This window comes from Vipera berus (assembly GCF_964194415.1).
Source record: "Vipera berus genome assembly, chromosome: 1".
NCBI lineage: Eukaryota > Metazoa > Chordata > Lepidosauria > Squamata > Viperidae > Vipera > Vipera berus.
The window spans coordinates 327,525,783-327,547,663 of record NC_138202.1 but is presented as its reverse complement, the minus strand read 5'-3'; the positions used below and the strand labels follow the sequence as shown (position 1 = coordinate 327,547,663).

The window sequence follows — 21,881 nt, the reverse complement described above, 5'->3', positions numbered from 1 at the left end:
ATAAGGAAAAGACTTTATATATAAATCAAAAGGAACCCGAGGATCAAGAAGAAGAACAGCTGGAAGAGAAGATAAACAGTTCAGGACAACTACGTCGAGATGGAAAAATAAAGAGACGACCTGTTAGATCTGCTAGTTCCCTCAAAAAAAATGGTGACTGGATGGTTTTTTCAATGTGAAATAATAAATATAACAATACAAGGAGATTTATTTGACAATTCAAAAGCACGGATATGGAAGGCGATTTGGCAAAGAACGAAAGCTAGAATAAGACTGAAGAAGAATGGGGTTTCGTCCTATCTATGAGAATTAAAGTAGAATATACTTAAATAGATAAGATCTATACTTTGAAGATAAGATATTGTTATGAATTGAGAGAAAGAAAATCCTCATTTAAAACTTAGAAGTATAAATATTAATAGTCAAATTTGAATACTGATTCACTTATAAGGGTCATGTAAAGGTGATTAAGATATGTCTGTGTGTGTGTGTGTAAAGATTATAGATGAATGCAACAAATATATGTAGCGGTAAGAATAAAAATTATTAGCTTAAACACGAGATAGTAGATACAAAGAGGAAGAGAGAGGAAGTATTAAATGTTGGGAAAAAATAAATTTTGGTTATTAAATTTAAGATATTTGGAATTATTAGAAAATAAGAATATTATATTATTAATTTGTTGATGTAGATGGTGAAAAGTTAAATAGATGTGTACCCTGAACACCAGATTTTATGAGGAATTGTGATAAAGGGAATTGGGGGTCATTTAAAATTTGGATATGATAAATATTAAATGTTAACTTTAAATATAATGGAAAATTAAAATTGGGAAAAAGTCACTAGGTTATTGATTGTCTAAAACAGACATGTCAAACTTGTGACGTCACGCAACCTATCGGAGCTTTTTTTTCCATTGCCGGCAATGGGGTGGGCGTGGTTTCCTCGCGATGTGTCCGGCCCACGGGCCAGCAGTTTGACACCCTGGTCTAAAAGATTGAGTGTTAAAACAATTAAGATACATATAAATTTAAAAACTATTGATAAATTTAAGAAAGTTGCTTTTATTTGATTGTTAGAATAAAAATTGTGTCAAGAGACAGTACATATTAAGGGGAAAAGAGAGGCAATATTTACTGTATTAGTTTGAGATTTGTACTCATGATATTTGTATGTAGTTGAATTATTGTAATCCAGTCGCCACGTTGCTTTTCAAATATGTAATTGTAACTTTAGAAAACCGATAAAAATTTTCAAAAAAACCCAACATGTTTCCGTCTTATGTAGAAAGACTACATCTTAAGTACACTCTAGTTCCAAACTGTTGGTTGTTACAAAAAGTTGAAATTGGGAATTTTAAGAGCTTTGTTAAACGTAGAGTACAAAACAAAAAAGGGCTTATTTCATTTAAAATTTAATGTGTTACTATTGGTTGCAGGCCTCTTCAAAATCCAGCTTTATTAACCCCCAGGCCTCCAGTTATTACTATATTGGGCCATGTTGATCATGGAAAAACTACATTACTTGATAGCCTGCGAAATACTAATGTGGCAGCAATGGAAGCAGGAAGTATAACACAGCATATTGGTGCCTTTCTTGGTATGATTTATTTTATTATTCTTACTTGGTTTTAGATGAGGGGTAGAAATTCTGTTATTTTCTAAATGATGGGGGACTTCATCTCCCATTATTTATCATTGATCATGTCAAGCAGATAAACATTACTGCTGCATTGATTTTATCTTGTGAATCTAAAAATAATTATATATTTTAAATCAGTACATCTGGATCGTACTTTATAATAATGTCAATTTTTCATCTGCAGTAGTCATTATTACATCAAAATTGTATTACCATATAATGATAATACAATTTTGATAACAAAAGGTAAGAGCCGTGGTGGCGCAGTGGTTATAATGCAGTATGCTTCCGAGGTCGGTAAAATGAGGATTCAGATTGTTGGGGGCAATATGCTAACTCTGTAAACCGCTTAGAGAAGGCTGTAAAGCACTGTGAAGCGGTATAAGTGCTATTGTTATTATGACAGTGTAGCTTCTTGCTGAAGGCTACCACATAAATTCATAGCAAATAAGACTGTAAGAAGATAATGTACCTGAAAGTGAGCAAAATACAGCTGGAAGTAGGGAAAGTAGCATGTAATACTTCTCAAGAGAAAACAAAAATTAAAGTGCTATGAGATTAGTGAGGTAAAACTAGAATTTGCCAGGCAAGAAAAGCCATTATTTTAATGTATCTCAATGACCTCCCACGGCCACCAGTACTACCTGTGAAATAAATATCTGTTAATTCAGAAAGGCAAGACAGTTTAAAAGCTGGATCATATATAAAGACCCTGAATTCTTTGTCGTGCAATCAGCTGCTGTGTAGGAAGTTTCAGTTTCTATTCCTGTGTGTAGTACAGTCTAATTCAGCTGTCATGCCTGGGTACCTTTTGCCAGCTTCAGCTTAGAGCTAAATTCAGGCTTAACTACATGGAGGTTTGCTGCCAATCCTAGGTGTGAAATCTGACAAAAGTCATCTCTCTTTACCTTGGAGTAAAGTTGCTTCAAGAACTCAAGTTTCAAGTCTTAGCTAAGTCATATGAAGTTTCTCAGTCTGGTCTCAACAGCAACTAAATACATGTTATCTTGTCTATTTTCTGATGTCAAAAACAGATCCTAATTAATTTCATTGCTGAGCCAATTATAGATTATAGAGCAGGAGCCTCTCTAAGTCCTGTTTTGGACTTAGGACTTAGAGAGGTGCATTGGACAACTATCATTTTCAACCTTGCTTATTGTTGTAGTCCAACATAACTGGAGGATGCCACTTTGGCAAAAGTTAGCATATAACAGAGAAATGAAGATAAACTTCAAGTATCAGGAGTAAAGCCCCAAGTAAAGCATTGTTTTGCCGAAAGATTTAACAGCTGAACGTGAACTAGAGAAAAGTGACTGTCAATTTTAAGCAATTTCTCTGTTTAGAGTTGTATGAGGAATTATTACAAATCTCATGGAAGCAGCTGTTCAGTGTGTTCTGTGAAAATGATGTGAGAAGCATTAAATACAGAAGATACTGTATATGTTTCCATTTGTTTTTGCAGTGCAGTTGCCTTCTGGGGAGAAGGTAACATTCTTGGATACTCCTGGCCATGCTGCCTTTTCAGCCATGAGGGCAAGAGGTACACATATCACTGATATTGTTGTACTGGTGATAGCTGCCGATGATGGTGTGATGGAGCAAACTATGGAATCCATTCAACATGCTAAAAATGCCAACGGTATTCATGGATTTTGTTCTTCTTTGGGGAGTAGAGGGAGGAGATAAATACTACTGTTGACATATTACTGTTACTGAATATCTTACTATTTGATGATTTGCTATTCTTCTGGAACAAATTACGTATGTATCTAAAACTTGTCCCTCCTCCTTTTTTCTCTCTCAGTTCCAATCATCGTTGCCATCAATAAGTGTGACAAAGCTGAAGCTGATCCTGAAAAAGTAAAGAAACAACTGCTGGCTCATAATATTGTTTGTGAAGACTATGGAGGAAATGTTCAGGCTGTTCCTATCTCTGCATTAAAGGTAATGCAAAACAGTTTCATTGCCATCCCTAAGCTAAATCTGTATCACGTTATTTATTTGCAGTAAAATTTTGATTTTTCACGGTCACATGACACAACATTGGGCAGAGTTTTTATGAGAGAAAAACCTTCATCTGAACCTTTACTCCAGGGCAGAAAAGCAGTCCTTTCTCAGAATTGAACAGGAAAACTTCCTAAAGAGGAAAAGATTCTTTATTCTGCTATTTATTCTTAGGTATTGATCTTGAAAGATGTGATAAAAGAGGGTATACTCAGCCACCAGTATATCCTAGATTTTAAGTTAATGGATCTTCAGTAAATCTTCCATGCATATTGACTTACTTACAATGACTAACAAATCCTACCTTTTCTGAATTACTTTTGACTTTTCTGACCTAGAGCCATAACCTGATGAACTTAAAAGAGGCAATTGTAGCTCTTGCTGAGGTAATGGAACTGAAGGCAGATAGCACAGGCCTCGTGGAAGGTATTATAATAGAGTCTCGCACAGATAAAGGAAAAGGGTGAGCGTGCATCTTTCATTCCATTTCATTGCTGGCTGGGAGTTGCTCTAAAATTTCCAGTAGTGCAATTAAATAACAATGCATAATAAATTAAATTTAAAAACAGTCCTTTTGTAAATAAGATTAAACTTTTTTGATTTAAAGCATGTAATTTTACATAGAAGAGATTTCTTCTAGAAAATCTGTTTCCTTGGATTTAACATTCCCACAGCATTCCAATAATGTGTTAGTGTGAAATTTGCCTTATTGAAAAGCTATTGCGATCAATTCCCATAGATTCCATCTATAGCAAACACTGGGCTTCTTGCTACACCTGGATTAAGGGTAGGGAGACACATTAATGAAAACAGTGAATGGAAAGACAGCCTGCAGCAAAGCAAAGCATCAGAATTCAACATCATATTAATTGCCAAGGTCTTTAAGCCCTACTTGGGCTCCCTAGGCATTCATAAAATAATTGCAGCCCAACACTTTGGAAAAGTATCAACCTCTTCTCTCCCCACTCCCCCCCCCAAAAAAAAAAAGATAAGCTAAAAATAAGGTGAGTGGGTGGGGCTAGAAAAGATAACAAAAAGCATTTTTCACAAATTTACTTGTAAAAAAATTTGGTGATTCCAAAATCCTACCATCACCCTAAGCGGCCATTTTATGGAGAAGAAGCTTTTCTCTGGCAGCCATTTTGAAAAAGAATCCCCCAAGTCCCAAGTGCTTGTAGGATTCAGGGTGGAATAAGAGAATCAAAGAGAATCAATGAAATGCATTTGCCTAAGAACCTTGGCCTAATCCTTAACTCCATGTAAACTTATTGGCAAATTGTTTCTAAAGATAATTTGGGTAAAAAAAACCCAAATATATTATTCTGACCTGTATTATGTGTCAAAGTAGATTTTAAACTGAAAAAAATATACAGATGTATTATAGTATAAAGCTCTATAAAGAAGCTTACACATTAAAACATACTATTAATTGTGAATATCAAATCAAATGCCATTTTTCTTTTTATTTGCCTTCCATCTGACCTCAGTCCAGTAACTACTGCCATTATCCAAAGAGGCAATCTGAGAAAGGGTTGCATTTTGGTTGCTGGAGAAACCTGGGCCAAAGTGCGACTGATGTTTGATGAAAATGGCAAAACCATGGAAAATGCTTCCCCTGGTGTACCCACAGAGATCGTAGGGTGGAAGGAGGCCCCAGCAGCAGGGGAAGAAATCCTTGAAGTTGAATCTGAGGTAAATACATTTCTTGTTTTAGTATTCAAATGTAATGTTCCTAAAAATTGTCTTTATTCAGTGTTTATCCAAAGTTTCATCCAAGATGCACTAGAAAAATTTCTGCAGAAATAAAATGCTAAGGAACATGTTTTTTCAACATATGGAAATAGTTTAATTCAAGTAGGAAAGTCTTTTATCTATTCCAGGTGGCACTTGCTCAAAACTGGGCCAATATTTTAATACCTCTGTTGATTCATTTTAGTTGAGAAATATACGATTGGTTCAGTTTTAATTTCTGATTATTCACCAGTAGTTATGTCTTGGTTTGGATAAAAAAATCCCTACTAGGGGAAAATGACATTTTAATGTTGTTGTTGTTGGAAATGATCAGTTTGTTGAGTAACAATAAAGGTACCAATATGGTGTTTTTTCATTGTTGTATAGTACGCCGCTCAGTCACTTTCAATGAGATAGGTGGTAATATAAATTTGATAAATAAATAAAGTGGATTTTTTTTCAAATTAAAAGAGAGTCAACTAACTTGGGGATAATCTAGGGATGTATTTAAAATGTTTGGGGAGATAACCTAATAACATGACTCTATGGAAAAAGATGCATAAATTACAATATAGAAATTTATATGCATAAATTATAATATATAAATTCTAAATTCTAAACTGCTAAGCTTGTAAGCCGCCCTGAGTCTTCGGAGAAGGGCGGGATATAAATGGAATTAAAATAAATAAATAAATAAAAATAAATTCTATATACAATATTGAATTATACAAAAGTCATTTTCCCAGTGCCGAAGATGGTCAGGCATATTTGGAAGTTATTCAAATGGTAGAAAATTAAAATGTACTTTTACACTTTTATGACAATTTGATACTTTGGAGTACAGGTAGACCTTGCTTACTTACTGCTTTGTTCAGTAACTGTTTGAAGTTACCACAGTGCTGAAAAAGAAACTTTATGACCAATGCCTACTTCTGTGACTTTTGAAGCATCACTCGGTCATGTGATCACCATTATAGTCAGTATGGGTTGTCCTGTGCTTCACTTGATTTTTGCTCCCCCCTTTTAGAGCAGAGAGATTGTAGAGGAAGGAATTACAAAAGAGTAAGCAATCACATGATGCGGGATATACATTGGAAGGAATGTGATGGCCCTGGCAACCCTGAGAGCGCTCAGGGCTGGGAGCCATGAGCACACTATGCAACAGCAATGATAGAGGGCATGTTATGTTGGTAAATTGACTGGTTTATTAATTTTGTTCTGCCAAGCAAAGGGCACGTGAAGTTGTTGAATGGCGAATCTATGTGAAAAAGCAGGAAAAAATAAAGAAAGATCAAGAAATTATAGAAGAGAAGCAAAAGGCTTATAACGAAGACTACAGGAAGAAGCGAGAGGGTCTCATGAACTTGAGCTGGAGAGAGAGAGTATATTTAGTAAAGAAGAGCCAAAAGGAGTCCAGGACTAGGCAATCTGAAAAAGATATTCAGAGTGACAAAAACATGTTGCCTCTCATTATCAAAGGTATAATCATTTTTCTATTGCTTATCTTTGTGCTCAGCTCTGCACTCTTGTTTGAGTTTTTAAACGTAAACCCCAGCATCCATCTAGGCCCACTGAAGGATTCTAGACTATGGACTTTCAATCACAAATTTAACACAACATTAAAAGCAGCTCCTGGGAAATATTTCTATAATTGGATCAGAATTAAATGCCTTTGTTGCTGAATCCCACCACACTGAATTTATAAACACACTTTCCCAATATAATAGTATAAATTTCCTATGTTATGTGACTTGCTTGAGTATGATTTTTCTTCTTTCCACTGAAATTAACTAGGTTTCTTGTTTCACCAAGGTGATGTTGATGGCTCTGTAGAAACCATTTTAAATATTCTGCAAACCTATGATGCTGATGAAGAATGTATATTAGATGTGATTCATTGTGGGATTGGGGATATTAGTGAAAATGATATAAAACTAGCAGAATCATTTCAAGGTAAGGAGTTGTGATCTGAGGTTATCAATTTATTTGTTGGAATAATTAGAACTAATGGTTTGCTCTTTAGTTTAATTAAGTAAATTAGGTAACCAGTGATAAATCCAGAGTGGCTTGCAGTTTTTATGCGCACTTCACCCCTTAAAATTTGGTGTCAGCTTGATTGCAGTTATGTACACATCTGATGTTACTTATAGGGTGGTATACAAGGCTCCTTTTCAGGAAACTGAATCAATGCTCCATATGAATTTCTGAGTGTAGGATAAGCTATTCATATATTACCAGTGTTCGTATATAATTTATGTCTGCATATGTCTATGATAGGGACGCGGTGGCTCAGTGGGTTAGGACACTGAGCCTGTCGATCAGAAGGTCGGCAGTTTGGCGGGTCGAATCCCGAGTGCCGCCTAACAGAGCGAGCGCCTGTTACTTGTTCCAGCTTCTGCCAACCTAGCAGTTTGAAAGCACGTAAAAATGCAAGTAGAAAAATAGGGACCACTATGGTGGGAAGGTAATAGCGTTCCATGTGCCTTTGGCGTCTAGTCATGCCGGCCACATGACCACGGAGACGTCCTCGGATAAGCGCTGGCTCTTTGGCTTTGAAATGGAGATGAGCACCGGCCCCTAGAGTCGGAAACGACTAGCACGCATGTGCGGGGGAACCTTTACCTTTACCTATGTCTATGATGGTAGAAAAATTTGTTTAATATCACTTTTGAAATAGGCTTTCCTCAGTTTTGTGTATTTTTTGCAACTTCATAATTTGTAAATTCATTGTACAAATAAAGCAAAATGTCTAACTATAAGGACTATGAAAGTAAGCTGGAAAGAATATATAATCCATCACACTTAACATTATGGCACAGTTTAACAAAGAAATGTACCTAAAGAAACAAATAGACAGTGTAGATTGATTGATAGATTGATTAGGTGCCATCAAATCAGTGGTGGCTCTTAGTGACCACATAGATTTTCTGCAGGAATATTGTTCCTAACCTGTTCTTTCACGTCTTCCAATAGTGTGTATAGCACTTCTCTAATTAAGGCAATTTACTTCGTCAGTCTGCTTCCTCGCTTTCTGTCCACCTATCCCAACCTTCTATACTTTTTCAAAGGGTTACATCTTGCATAACATGTCCAAAGTATGATAAATTGAACCTAATTATTTGTGCCTCAAGCAAGAACTGTGGGTTGTTTTATATCTACTTGTTCTTTTTCTTGGCCATCCATAGTATTTTCAGAAGCCTTCTCCAACACCAAAGTTTAAAAATATCAGTACTCTTGTCTTGCTTCTTCAAAGTTCAGTTTTCAGTGCCACAAGGAATACCACAGCTTACATTATTCTAATTTTTGTAATATTCCAGTATCTGAATATTTTTTCTAAGGCGTTCATGGCTATAGTACAAAGTGCTAACCGAAGCATATTTCTTAATTGTGGTCTTTGATCATAAAAGGCAAAATCTGTCCACCATTTCAATAAGTTCATTGTCAGTTATAGCCGCTTGCTATAACTGCTGTCATTAGTTTGGCTTTATATTTAATCTTAGTCCCATTTATTAATGTACTGCTTGTAATTACTAGAGTTTCCAATGCTTTGAATTTTCAATTATCAGACTAGTGTTAACAGCATAGCAGACATGATTTTATTTATTCCTCTATTTTTAAACTAAACTCTTCCAATCCAGCTTCCCCAGTCTCAGTACAGGTAGTCCTCAAGTTACGACAGTTCATTTAGCAATGGTTCAAAGTTATGACACCTTCCCCCCCCAAAGTACTTGCGACAGTCCCAAAGTTATGAATGTTGCAGCAGCACAGCAGTTGATCACCCTTATGACCGACTGCAGAGACACTGCAACATTCCTCCTGCCTATTCTCATCTACCACCACCCTCAGGGACCTAACAGGCACTGACCCTGGTATGCTAGCCCACCGGCTTCTCCCCACCCCATTGCTGATCACTCGCTCACTTACCTTTTAAAGATCCAGACTTCCAGATCAGGCTTACCACTTCTCTCTCCTCAAGAGAGCTGTCTCCTCTCCAGCCTCTTTGCTGTGGGGTTTGTATGGCAGCGCGGTTTCTTTGCCTGCTCCCGGCGCTCCAAAAGGAGAGTGGTGAGAACAGAAGCAGAGCTGGACAAGCACACCCTGCTCAGCTTGGTTAACTCACCGAGGTTGCCTGCGCCAGACACCTGATCCACTTTTGGAGCACTGGGCAGCCTCAGTGAGTCTGAAGGAGTGTGAGACCGTACCCCAAAGGCTTCAAGCAGCAAGAGATCGCTCCCCCTAAGCCTTCCCTTTTCAAAAGCTTTTGGCGTGAAGTATTTTGTGGTGCAGTCTTGCACTCCTTCAACTGAGGCTTCCCAGCAGTCCAAAAGCAGATCAGGTGTCCTCCACAGGCAGCCTCGGTGAGTCAGCCAAGTTGAGCAGGGCAGGCTCCTCCCGCCCTGCCTGTTCTCACAGCTCAGCTTTTGGACCACTGGGAGCTGGCAAAGAAACAGCAGAGAGCCTGGAGAGGAGACAGCTCATTTGATCATTGAGATATTGAAAAGGTAAGTGACCCAGTGGGGCAGTATGGCGGTGGCGGGGGAGCATGAGATATCTTAATGGGTCAGGGGAGGCCTTGGGTGGTTGGAAGCACTGGGTCCCCCATGGTCTTCCCCACCCCGAGATACCTCATTTGCACTTAACGACCTGTGTATTCGATTAGCAAATGCATTGGGTAAAGCAGGGAGGGATTACATTCATTTAACGTGATCCAATTAACGAATCCTCAGGTTACAAATGTAATTGGCAGGCTCTATTACATTTGCAACTCAAGGATTACTTGCATACGTATTCCATCTTTAGGTTGAATAAAGGGAGAATATATGTCTCACTCCTTTGCCTGTTTTGCTAAATTCTGTCTATACTCTGGCTTCCTGACCTTTACTGTGTGTAGGTATTGCATGAGAACAATGAGATATTCTGGGATCCTGTTTTCCTATGCACATCTCACACTTTGACGTAATAAATGCAATCAGACCCTTCTGAGTCAAGGAAGCAACTACTTTTTAGCCAGTGGTCATTAGCAATAAGGATTATATTCCTTGACCTTTTCTAAAACCAGTTTCAACTTCAGCATGGATGATGAATTTATGTACTTCCATAATTGTCTAAAAAGCCAGAAAAATTGCAGTTTTAGTTCATTTCCATGAAATCTGGCTGGTTACATATTAATCTTTGAACTATGGTGCTGGAGAAGACTCCTGCGAGTCCCTTGGACTGCAAGGTGATCAAACCGGTCAGTCCTAGAGGATATCAACCCTGACTGCTCTTTAGAAGGCCAGATCCTGAAGCTAAAACTCAAATATTTTGGCCACCTAATGAGAAGGAAGGACTCACTGGAGAAGAGCCTAATGCTGGGAAAGGTTGAGGGCAATAGAAGAAGGCTACGACAGAGAATGAGGTGGCTGGATGGAGTCACTGAAGCAGTAGGCGTGAACTTAAATGGACTCCAGAAGATGGTAGAGGACAGGAAGGCCTAGGGGTCGCGATGGGTCGGACACGACTTTGCAGCTAACAACTACACATATTAATCAGAAAATAACTGTTTGAAATAAACTAGTCAGTTATAAGTAAGACCTGTTTGAAACTTTGGGATGTTGAACTTTCCAAAATTTACTTTATCCATGAGCCCTGATTAATTTGTGACAATATCCATTATTTTCTTGGCTGCCAAGAAATTGGGAGTGTATAAATCCAGTTTTTTCAGTCGGGATGTACAGGCTTTCTGCTGAAGTTCAAATTTTGCTGCTTTGAGGCTTACTAGGGTGAATGAATCGTATTAATCCTGCAAATTCTTCCTTTTTCAACAAAATAGTTAAGCATATTGGTGTTACAATACACCATGTCTGAACCAAGTCTCAGGATACAGTGCTTGGTAAAATCCCAGAACCCAAACATGTCCGTAAATCTTTCAGCAACCAAAGCGTATTTCCCACTCTTAAAAATAGTTTGAAAGAATATACAAACCAGGCATAAGTGAATTTGCCTGGATTTCAAAGTTTAGCTTGGGGAGGTAAAAACCTTTGTTGCACCCTTGTCTTGGGTACTTGGTACATTCTGAACTTAATAAAAGAGAAGCAACAGTACTTTATATTTGTTGTTATTAATTTGACAGGTATCATCTATGGGTTCAATGTAAAGGCACATAAATCTATTCAGCAGATGGCTGCTAAAAAGAAAGTAAAGGTGAAAATACACAATATCATCTATCGGCTTGTGGAGGATTTACAGGAAGAGCTCAGCAACACTTTGCCCCTTGGTGAAGAGGAACATGTACTAGGTACTTCAGATATTACAGAAGTGAGCTTCTGGAAGTTATCTAGTTGATAATTGGGAGGGGGCAGAAATCTGGGCTTCATAAACTTTGCTGTGCTGGTAGCCTTCAGTTTTGTCGTCTGCTTGTAGAATCCAAACTTAGGTAAGGCTGCCTTCTAGGATCAGGACAGTTATTACAGGTTGAATACTGCTAGGATACAAATATTTATGAAAGAAATAATGTAAGGTTATTTTTGATTACTGCACTAAAGGAAATAAAGCACAGAATGTTGCAGATGTTTTTTAAAAACTCAATTGTTCTAGACCTATTGTGGAGAAAATAAAAATCAAGCTGCATTCAATAGTGCAAATCTAACAGCAGATAACTGCGTTCCCAGACTTTTAAAAAATTCTAGTTTTCTCTTAAAAGACCAAATTGTGTAAACCAGTGAAAATTTTGCTATGCGATATAACTAAAAGTACAAAATTGGGATAATGGAAGATTTTAGCACAAGAGGCTAAGTGATTTGTTGGTTTAAGCTGGTTTTAAAGTCTACATTTTAACCATTATGATTTTCATGTTTCCTTTATTTCAGGAGAAGCTGCTGTTTTAGCAACCTTTGAGATTGATGTAGGAAAACATAAAGTTCCAGTGGCTGGCTGTAGAGTGCAGAAAGGACAATTAAACAAAAAAATGAACTTTAAATTAATTCGCAATGGAGAATGTATTTGGACAGGTGGGTAAAGTGCATATCTAACTAGGTAGCTATGTTTGTTACTCAGATTCTGCTTTGTTGAAATGTGTGTCGTCCTCGGACAAACGCTGGCTCTTCGGCTTTGAAACGGAGATGAGCACCGGCCCCTAGAGTCGGAAACGACTAACACGCATGTGCGGGGGAACCTTTACCTTTAGTTCTGATTAGTATTTTTGCTACATTTCATTTACTTCATAGACAAAGTATAAATTAAAGCCATTCTGTATGAATTCTAGGTATAAAAAGCCACCCTTACGGCATAATCAACTCCCAATTTACTGACATTTCTAATGAATTATGCACTATTACTTGTACTGAAATTTTACTCATTTGTTTTATTTAGGATGCTTATCGTCTCTGAAGCATCATAAGGAAGATATCGCAATTGCAAAGACTGGCATGGATTGTGGACTTAGTTTGAATAATAATCTGAAATTTGAAGTTGGAGATGAAATTGTTTGCTTCAGCACAAAGGAAGTTAAGCAGACAATTTCTTGGGACCCAGGATTTTAAATCAAGCTGACTAAAATATAAAAGGCAAGAAAACTTGAACCTTCATTCCGTATCAGACTATAGAATTTTCTGGATAGTATTGTGCATTGTACAATTAACAGGAACATGTTCTAGACTTCTACTATTTCTAATGTAAAATTGGCTACAGAAAATGGAAAAGTCTGCCATTTCAGGAGATGTATATTTATGTGTTATGAAATAACATTTTAAAACCTAAATGTTCACTACCAGGAAAACCAACACATTTGTTAATGAAGTTGTTTTTCAGCAATTATTAAAAAGTTTAGATGAGGTGTTTTGCTATCAAAATTCTGCATTTTCTATGGTACTCAAACCAATAGCTATTGAATTAAGCACCTTTGTACGTTTAAATTATGGAACCTACTACACCCAAACCATTTTTGAACGTGTTTGAAACATGAGGGTGGCTGTCATTCCTCACACTATAATTTCAATGTAGTTATCTATCTTTGAGTGCAAATTGCTTTTGCAGCTCAGCTTTATATTAAAATGAGAGTTGTAGGTAATTTTTAGGTAATTGTAATTTTTTTTACAAAAACATTGCATGGGAATGAATAAGAGAAAACTACTAATCACAATACAGTAACACTATAAACAAACAGTAATTCAATATTTCTGGAATACAATTTTGCAGCCATGATAGTATAAACGTATGCTAATAAATGCAAGAAACCACCCCGCTTTTTCCTAATGTGTAGTATAGAAGATAAGCAATTTATGATAGTAGGTAAAAGGACAGCAATCTTGTTGACACAACTTCTGCAAAAGAAACTAAAACTACCACCAAAGCAGACAACAAAACACTAAAAAGGACAAAACAAAAGTAGCATTAAAAACCATCAGCTTTTGAAAAAGCTGTTCTAGTTCTATAATTTTAAAATGGCTTTGCCTGAGCTACAGCTAGCAGACAACTTTATCCAAAATAAAGAATTTCCATAATATCCTCCCCACTATGAGCACATATTCCTACAACACAAACACAGACACCCTTTAAAAATATTTAGAAGTCCCTGCTTTATACATTTTTGCAATTATGAGAAATAAGACACAGTAATGTTTAAAGGTTTTTTATTACAATAGACATATTCACTTGTCTTCTGGTTTATTGAAGCAGTATGTCAAACAGCACTTGCCACAATAATGTCTATCAAAGTGGCTAGCCATAAACACTCCGGCCCCACATTCTTCAGATGGACATTCGCGACGTAAGCGGCTGATCTTGCCATTCTCATCCACCTATAAGAAGCAATCCTCAGTAAATAATGTAGCATTTACTTTAAAAACAGGCTTATCTATAAAGTTGTAATAATTAGAACATGAAAGGTTTTGAGCAACTGCATTTAGATAAGATTCAGGACTCTGTAAGATAGGAAGGAAGGAAGGAAGGAAGGAAGGAAGGAAGGAAGGAAGGAAGGAAGGAAGGAAGGCTTGAATAGAGCTACCCATTCTTGATTAAGATGAGAGTAAAAGTAGAAACTAGATTTTTTGGAAATCTCAATAAATGCAGTAATCTTTCCCAAGCTGTATGTCTAAACTAATGCAATATTCTGCATATGCAACTACCCTTAACAGTATATGGAAACTGCAAAATTCAGCAGGCCGCTAACCGGTATAAAATACAAGATTATGCATGTGCATACCAGCATTGGCTATCAAGCACAGTTGAAAGGACTAGCATTTTGGGCCTGTATCTCTGGCTATGTACCTGGCATAGGAACTGCCAAATGATTGATTTTGGCCTTTATTGACAAAAGTTTCACTTATATAGCTCTCAAGCTAGGAAGACAGCAAACAGAAAATATATTGTTTTATTTTTTGCATTTTATATTGCTGTAAATCTAGACTTTTAGAACAAAGTTGTGGGATAAATTATTAATAGTATAAAAAAGCATAATTTAAAGATTTTAACTAGTACTATTTATTAATAATTTGATAGTAGCTTCCAAGAGTTCTAGTTCTGCATACACAAAACAGGTTGCATTTGTCACTGGAAGAAACTGGTTTTCTAGCAAAATAAACCATCAGCAATAATTTATACTAAATCATATTATTCATATTGGTATGAATTGGTAGTGAGTTTGACAGTAAATGCACACACAATATACATTACATATCTAAAGTGGGATTAGAACTCATGGTCTTCTGGTTTCTAGCCTGGTAACTAGTATATGAAGCTGACTCTAAAATGTATAAATATATATTTAAGCTTATGTATACATATATACATATACATCTATTTAAAACTATTGTATTATATATCATCTTGAGTTTTATTTTAAAAGGCAGGCTAAACAAATCTAATGTTTTCTGAGAATCTGCAGCTTGTTACTATCAGCTCTTTCCCCTGAATTCAGGTCGCAATAGTGGAAGTTGATTTTACCTTGTAGTATTTAAGGACAGCGAGTTTCACCTTCTTTCTCTTATGTTTATTCTTCTTAGGAGTGGTGTAAGACTTCTTCTTTCTTTTCTTTGCCCCACCACGAAGTCTCAGCACAAGATGAAGGGTCGATTCCTGAGTTTGGGGTTTTTTTAAAGACAAGATTTTTAAGGATAAAAAATAACATCCAGATTGGAACATTTCTGTGACGCAGCAATAAGCACAGAATTAGACAAGGAAATCAGGAAACAGTTTTCTATGCAGTCATGAAGCTTGGTCAAGTCATTCAACCCAACCTCATTATGTAGCTATTCTGAGAATATGTTCATCTTAACCTTCCTTAAAGAAAAAAATAGCATATAAATACTCAGCACAACATAACCAGTACCTAATTAAATGCTAATGCCAGTAAAATAGGCAAATTTGGAACTTATGAAATCTTGTTTTTTTTATTAAAATTCAAAGTATATAACTGAACCAAATGCAAAATCTGGCCTTTGCCTACTGCATTATGAATCACACACAGAGATATAATTTAATAATTGAAGAAAAATCATAGATAATATATGAAGATTTAATTTTGTCTTCCACTGCTAAAACTTCGGACACATTATGTGAAAACTCAACCCTAGAAAAGGCTCTAATGCTGGAAAGAGGTAAAAGAGGACGAATAGCAGCAAAGTGGATGGACTTAAATTAACAGTAGTGATTGGTGCACCATGGAAGACCTGAAGGATCATAGGGACAGATTGTTATGCAGAAAATTTGCTGTGTTTGTTATAACTTGAAAATGAAGTGGTAGCACATAAATTGTTAAAACCAGAAACCATTGCCTACCTATCACAGATACTGCAGAAAAAACAGTAATCATAATACATCATTATGCCTTTCAAAACTCATTCCTGCAAAAATAACCTATTTGCTAAAATAAGACAAACTTACAACTTATGGACATACCGGTAGTATGGCAAATGAACTAGAGCAAATTGTGCTAACAGAACCAGGACCTACTCACACAGAATATATTGCCAGATACTGGAAGAAGATGGAAGGTGATGTCTGGCATTGGTCTCTTGCATATTATAAAAGGTTTCAAACATTTAAATACCTTTTCAAATATTAAAATACCTTTTGGATGTTGTAATCAGACAGAGTACGTCCATCCTCCAATTGTTTGCCAGCAAAAATTAAACGCTGTTGGTCAGGAGGAATCCCTGGTGAGAAAAAAGTAAAGTTTTTTTTAAATTCATTTATTTCATTGTTTGTTAACCCTAATCAGTTCTGCTTTGTGAAGGGCAGATAAGTTTCAAATCCTATCAGGTTATAAAATAGCACAACAAATATATACAATATCTCTTAAGAAACTTCTCAATAACTATAAAGCTTTTGGTCATCTTAATTGACCTTTTAAATTTGAAATATACAAACGTATTAAACGGGCTTTTACGGAATACTTAATGTTCTCTAAGCTTGGTTGTTTGCTTGGAAACATTTCATAACCGAACTAGGTAACATCATTAGTGCTAGTGAGTGTGGAGTTTGTTCCCAGATAAGCAGGGATTAACACCAGGCAAAAATCAAGCAGAAAAATATCCTAATCAAGGATCTCACAGGGTTGTGTGTATGTTCACCATCTTGAGTTACCTATAAAGTAAATAAAGGCGGCATAAGTAATCTAATTTAACCTAATCTAACCACCAAGGAGAAAACCACACCTCAACACTGGCAGGGTAAGCTACTATATCTAAACAGGGAGCTAACACTGCATTTACTAGCACTGATGATGCTACCTAGTTGGGCAATGAAATGTCTGCAGGCAAACAGCCAAGGTCAGAGCACGAAGGACTCCCCAATTCAACCCTGAACTACATACAGTATATCAGGGGTGTAAAACTGCGGGCCCATGGGCCAGACGTGTCATCTGGAAGCCGCGCCCACCCCACTGCCGGCAATGGCAAAACTGATATGTTGCGCGACGTCATGTGACGTTGCGAGTTTGACATGTCTGCAGTATGTTTTCTTCTAATGAGCCATTCTAAATAATTTGCTAGAGTTAGAATTAGCAAAAGACTGAACAGAATTTAGAACTATTCAGAGCACAGGTGTCAAACTCAATTGCGTTGTGTGATATATCGTGATGTATTGTGATTTTTTTGCCTTTGCAGAGCTGGGGTGGACGTGGCCTGCACATAACGCATCCAGCCTGCAGGCTGCCAATTTGACACCCCTGATTTAGAGGGGTGTCAAATTAAAATTAATTTACAGAATCATATTTTCCAAATTATTAAGTCTGTGGACAAAGGAAACATTTAATTCTTAAAATACAATTCTTTAAGAATAAGGAGTGAAAAATTTAACAAGTCATACTAAACCATTTGTAAAAGAAATAAAATTATATTTTCAATATTTTCCAAGTCTGGTTTAAGAAATGTATCAAAATACACATTGTCCTGGCAGTAGCAGCCAGATTGACATCAGCTTTATATTGTAAATGATTTCCCAACCCCACTAATGTGATAAAATAATACATTAGGAAAAAGTAAGAATAGAATATATTAAATAATATACAGAACAAAAATACTTTTACAACTTGCAACATCTTCATAAGCATTTTATGAATAAATTTCACAGGTCTATTGAATATGCTGATTAAATAACAAATGTTAATTTTATGTATTACTGCTGTTTGCTGATAATCCCTTTTTATGAGTTACTTTATTTTTAAATAAAGAAAAAATACGTATATATTTTTAGCAAAAGTAGATTTAAAATATTTAGCAACTGAAAAATATTAAAAGGTGATATATCCAGCACTGTACTATCATATGCTAGTTTAAAACCATGATGTTGAAGATTACTGCATGCACAACATTCACACTGAAGAAAAAGCAGTTTTCTGTTTTATACATGTAAAAATCCTCCACACTTTCAACACAAAGGAGCACTCCAGACTAAATGTGACATACATCTGGAAGAATAATACCATTCAACCAGTGATGGCTGGATTTGTAGGCTAAAATCTGAACAAAAGCAGCCCTCCAGCCATATCTCCTATTGTAATAATTACCTAATCCATATTTAATTCATTTATAGTCACAATATGACTGAACTGTTACGCTTCATTTTTTTTCAAATGAAAAAAATAATTACTGTCAAATCTGAAGTAATGGGATTGCCTTCCATAATTACCTTGACTAGTGTTCCCCAGACTAAAACTCTTACATGTGTGAAATCACTAAATTGGCCATCTGACTAGTGGATGATGAAAGCTGAGTCTATGGTGGCTGGAAGGCTGTTAAGAGTTGCTCAATAATATGCTTTTCATGTATATGGGGTGTTTACAAGGGAAAGAAGGAAAGGTGCTGGAGAGAAACATCAGTGGGACAAGAGCAGTGGCTAAGGCATGGGTCGGCAACCTGCGGCTCCCAGCCGCCCGGTGCGCGTGCACCTCTTCGAACGGGCAGTGGTGCGCGCGCACCTCTCCAAATGGAGAGTGGCACCGCCCGTTTGGAGAGGTGCGCGCGCAGCTCCCCAAACCTTTGGAGAGGTGGGCGCGTACCTCCGCGCGAATGGTCCGCGGCGTCGCTCTTTGAGGAAGCTGCCGCGGCCCGTCTGCAAAGCTGCCGAAAGCGGCAGCTTTGCAGACGGGCCGTTGCCGTCGGGCAACCGGGAACCGGTTCCATCTCACTTTTTTAAAAAAAATGGCAACCGCGTGCGTCCGCGCAAAAAACCGTTTTGCGCATGCGCAAAACGTTTTTTGTGCATGCGCGTGCATGGACACACGCACGCGGCTCCCAGTTTTTTTAATTTGTGATGGAACCGGTTCCAGGTGGCTCTTTTCCTTTTTTAGGTTGCCGACCCCTGGGCTAAGGGAAGGAGGGAAAGGAAAGTGCTGGAAAAATCAGGAAACAGATGGGCAGGCTTGATATGCCAATTTAAACTGGCAGTGATGGCTGAGAAAGGAGGGAAAACTGGTAGGCAGGTAATCCAGCGAGATGCCATACTGACAGCCCCTGAGGAAAGAGAACAGTTTGCATCAGCCTTGCCCAGCTTATCTATAGGGTAAGGCTTTTATCTAGATAAAAGTATAAAAAGACAACCAAAATATTTTAGGTTGTTTCTACTGAATTATGGCTAGCCTGAAACAACTAAGCAAAACTTTGGGAATGTATTGGTTCTGGGTTCAAAATACAACATTTTTCCATTTCATGCACACGCCTAATGATTATCATAAAATAACAATTTAGAAGTTATGCATTGTAATTTTACAAACGTAACAGTTTTAGTTATGTTTCCATTTGTTGTTTTCTCCTTTTGAGGCAAGCTTCCCAGATTCATTTAGGACCCAAGCCGTTCCCAAATCTCATAAACAAATAAATGATAGCACACCCACCTTCTTTATCCTGGATCTTGGCTTTGACATTTTCTATAGTATCAGATGGTTCAACCTGTTGTAAAAATTTAAACCGCACTTAAGACTTATAGATTCAAACTAGCTATAGATACATATTACACATATTATAGTTGGTTGCACTGTCAGCCAGAAGTTTGGATTTGGCAGTTTTGCCTATTAATTCCTTCACAATGATCTGGGACAGTCAGATGTTTTATGGTGTTAAAAACTACCTTATTTTACTATTCCAAGTAAAAATGCCTTTTGCAATTGACTAATAGTGATTTTGTCAATGCTCACGTTCACATGATATTCCATGTTTTGAAATTGCACTCAAGATGCCTATTACTATAGGTACTATAGTTGCTTTCATCACAATTGTTCAACTTCCATTTGCAGGTGTTTGCATTTGTGATTTTCTCTAGTTCCTTCTCTTCTACTCCAGGTATTGGCACTGTCCAATGTCTGGACTTTTTTGTCTTTCTTATCAACAATTCTTAATTGTTTTTGGTGGGGTGTTGTGTTGCAGATGTTTGTTTGAATTCTACAGAATTTTAGCTTTTTGCTTTTTTAATATTTACAGCTATTGCTGATTTCTTAATTCTGGCTTTAAACAGGTCTATTAGATTATACAATGCTTTACTGTTTCATCTTAAAAGCACTTCTTCTAGTACCTGTTGCCCTTGGCATGATAACTTCAATTCTACCAAGCATTATCCTGTCTAAAATTCAGTTTAAGCCCTAATTGTATCCCTATATTTGGAATTAAGATATTTTTTTTACCAAAATGACAAACAAAGCTTTAACATGATTCATTACATATCAAATGCACAAAAGTTGAGGAAATGCAAAAGCAATAAAACAAACAGGGAAATATTACAGAAATAGTATATTCATAATATTTATTTTGTAATTTAAAATACTATGTGCTGCCCTTCAAAAGAAAGTTTCCCTCAGGGTGGCTCAGATTCAGTATCAATATCATTAAGTACATAAAATAGGAATAGCATAAAATAAATCCTATAAGTGAGTCATAAGGGTAGCACAGGATATTGGGTGTAAAAGTAAGGGTTGAGAACATGACACAAATCAAATATTCCACTCTAGCAATTTATCCCATTTCAAAGCTTTAGTTATTTCAGTATTTTTACTCTCCAGACAAAAAGCTTTTTCTAGCATTACACAAGGAGCAAAGATTCATTTGATTAAATTAATTTGCATCACACAAAAGAAACCCGTTTGCCCTTATGTCTTCCTGGGGGTTGGCTACATGCTAAGAGGCCTTTGCTGTAACTTCTTTTTCTGCTTCGCTTTACCCTACACACTAGAAAACAGCACTAAATCAAATCTGCAACTATTTCGGGACTTTTGTGTATGAAAAAACGGAGCAGAAATGTGAACACTCTAAACCAGGGGTCTTCAAACTTGGCCCTTTTATGACTTGTGGACTTCAACTCCCAGAATTCCTCAGCCAGCAAAGCTGGCTGAGGAATTCTGGGAGTTGAAGTCCACAAGTCATAAAAGGGCCAAGTTTGAAGACCCCTGCTCTAAACTCTCCCATCTTCTGGATTTCCTGTACAGACCTTCAGTTTTCCAACCAATGCCATCTTTGTCTCAATCCTTTAAGCCTCTGCAAAAAAATACAGTCTTCCTATTTGATTCTCTACGGCATTATTCAATTGACAAAAATACCAACTCTCTCCGCTCATTTCCTCGTTTCAACGACCACGAGGAAGAGCCTTCTATTCTGCAGAGGCACCATTTTCCCTCAATCTAACGATCCCACGACAAAACACCCATCGCCACTCCAAAAGACAGCAACAACAAGGTAGAAAGGGGAAGGGGAACTGGTTAGAAAAGAGCACCGGTTGGAGATCCGCAGACTAACCACCCTGGCCGAAACCCATCACATCTCCTGCCTTCCTCACCTCGAGGGTAATGGTTTTCCCCGTTAGGGTCTTCACGAAGATCTGCATGGCGGCGGTAGAGCGCCTAGTGATGGTTCTACCTAGAGGGGAATAAACAGCGAAAAATCAAGGCTTCGCTTAATGCCAACCCTAAGGAAAAAAAAAAGACATTCGAAGTAGGCCAAGCGCTCACCCACCACCCGCTCTCAGAATGGCCGACGCCAGAAAGAGAGCCTGCTCGGCTGAGCACGGGGTTTCCCAGCCTTGAAACGAGGCAGCAGGGGCCA

The 21,881-nt window shown here is 37.2% G+C and overlaps 2 protein-coding genes across 5 annotated transcripts in view; one reads left to right on the top strand and one right to left on the bottom strand.

Annotated features, from left to right (window-relative positions):
- MTIF2 (mitochondrial translational initiation factor 2) overlaps positions 1–13,189 on the top strand; it is a 31,012-nt gene extending 17,823 nt beyond the window's left edge. For all 4 annotated transcript variants that reach the window (XM_081316187.1, XM_081316185.1, XM_081316186.1 and 1 more), the window contains 10 exons: positions 1,439–1,599; positions 3,104–3,280; positions 3,446–3,585; positions 3,984–4,108; positions 5,133–5,337; positions 6,603–6,855; positions 7,189–7,329; positions 11,489–11,653; positions 12,225–12,365; positions 12,727–13,189. In XM_081316187.1, coding sequence (XP_081172313.1) covers positions 1,439–1,599; positions 3,104–3,280; positions 3,446–3,585; positions 3,984–4,108; positions 5,133–5,337; positions 6,603–6,855; positions 7,189–7,329; positions 11,489–11,653; positions 12,225–12,365; positions 12,727–12,896 — 1,678 coding nt within the window. In that variant the 3' untranslated portion in view covers positions 12,897–13,189. The remainder of the gene's footprint in view (positions 1–1,438; positions 1,600–3,103; positions 3,281–3,445; positions 3,586–3,983; positions 4,109–5,132; positions 5,338–6,602; positions 6,856–7,188; positions 7,330–11,488; positions 11,654–12,224; positions 12,366–12,726) is intronic.
- Positions 13,190–13,968: 779 nt separating this feature from the next.
- RPS27A (ribosomal protein S27a) lies at positions 13,969–21,871 on the bottom strand. Its single transcript, XM_081316229.1, has 6 exons — positions 21,788–21,871; positions 21,616–21,695; positions 19,688–19,742; positions 16,423–16,508; positions 15,298–15,429; positions 13,969–14,153 (listed from the first exon to the last, which is right to left on the bottom strand). Exons 2-6 carry the CDS (start codon positions 21,661–21,663, stop codon positions 14,004–14,006), a joined length of 471 nt encoding a protein of 156 aa, XP_081172355.1. The 5' UTR covers positions 21,664–21,695; positions 21,788–21,871; the 3' UTR covers positions 13,969–14,003.
- Between the last annotated feature and the right edge of the window lie 10 nt (positions 21,872–21,881).

Bases quoted from the DNA above. Each gene is read 5' to 3' on its own strand.
- RPS27A (XM_081316229.1), bottom strand. From the start codon at position 21,663: ATGCAGATCTTCGTGAAGACCCTAACGGGGAAAACCATTACCCTCGAG. The intron at 19,743-21,615 runs GTGAGGAAGGCA...TTTTTACAACAG, and splicing joins GGAAAACCATTACCCTCGAG to GTTGAACCATCTGATACTAT. The intron at 15,430-16,422 runs GTATTTTAATAT...CCCCAAACTCAG, and splicing joins CTGATTACAACATCCAAAAG to GAATCGACCCTTCATCTTGT.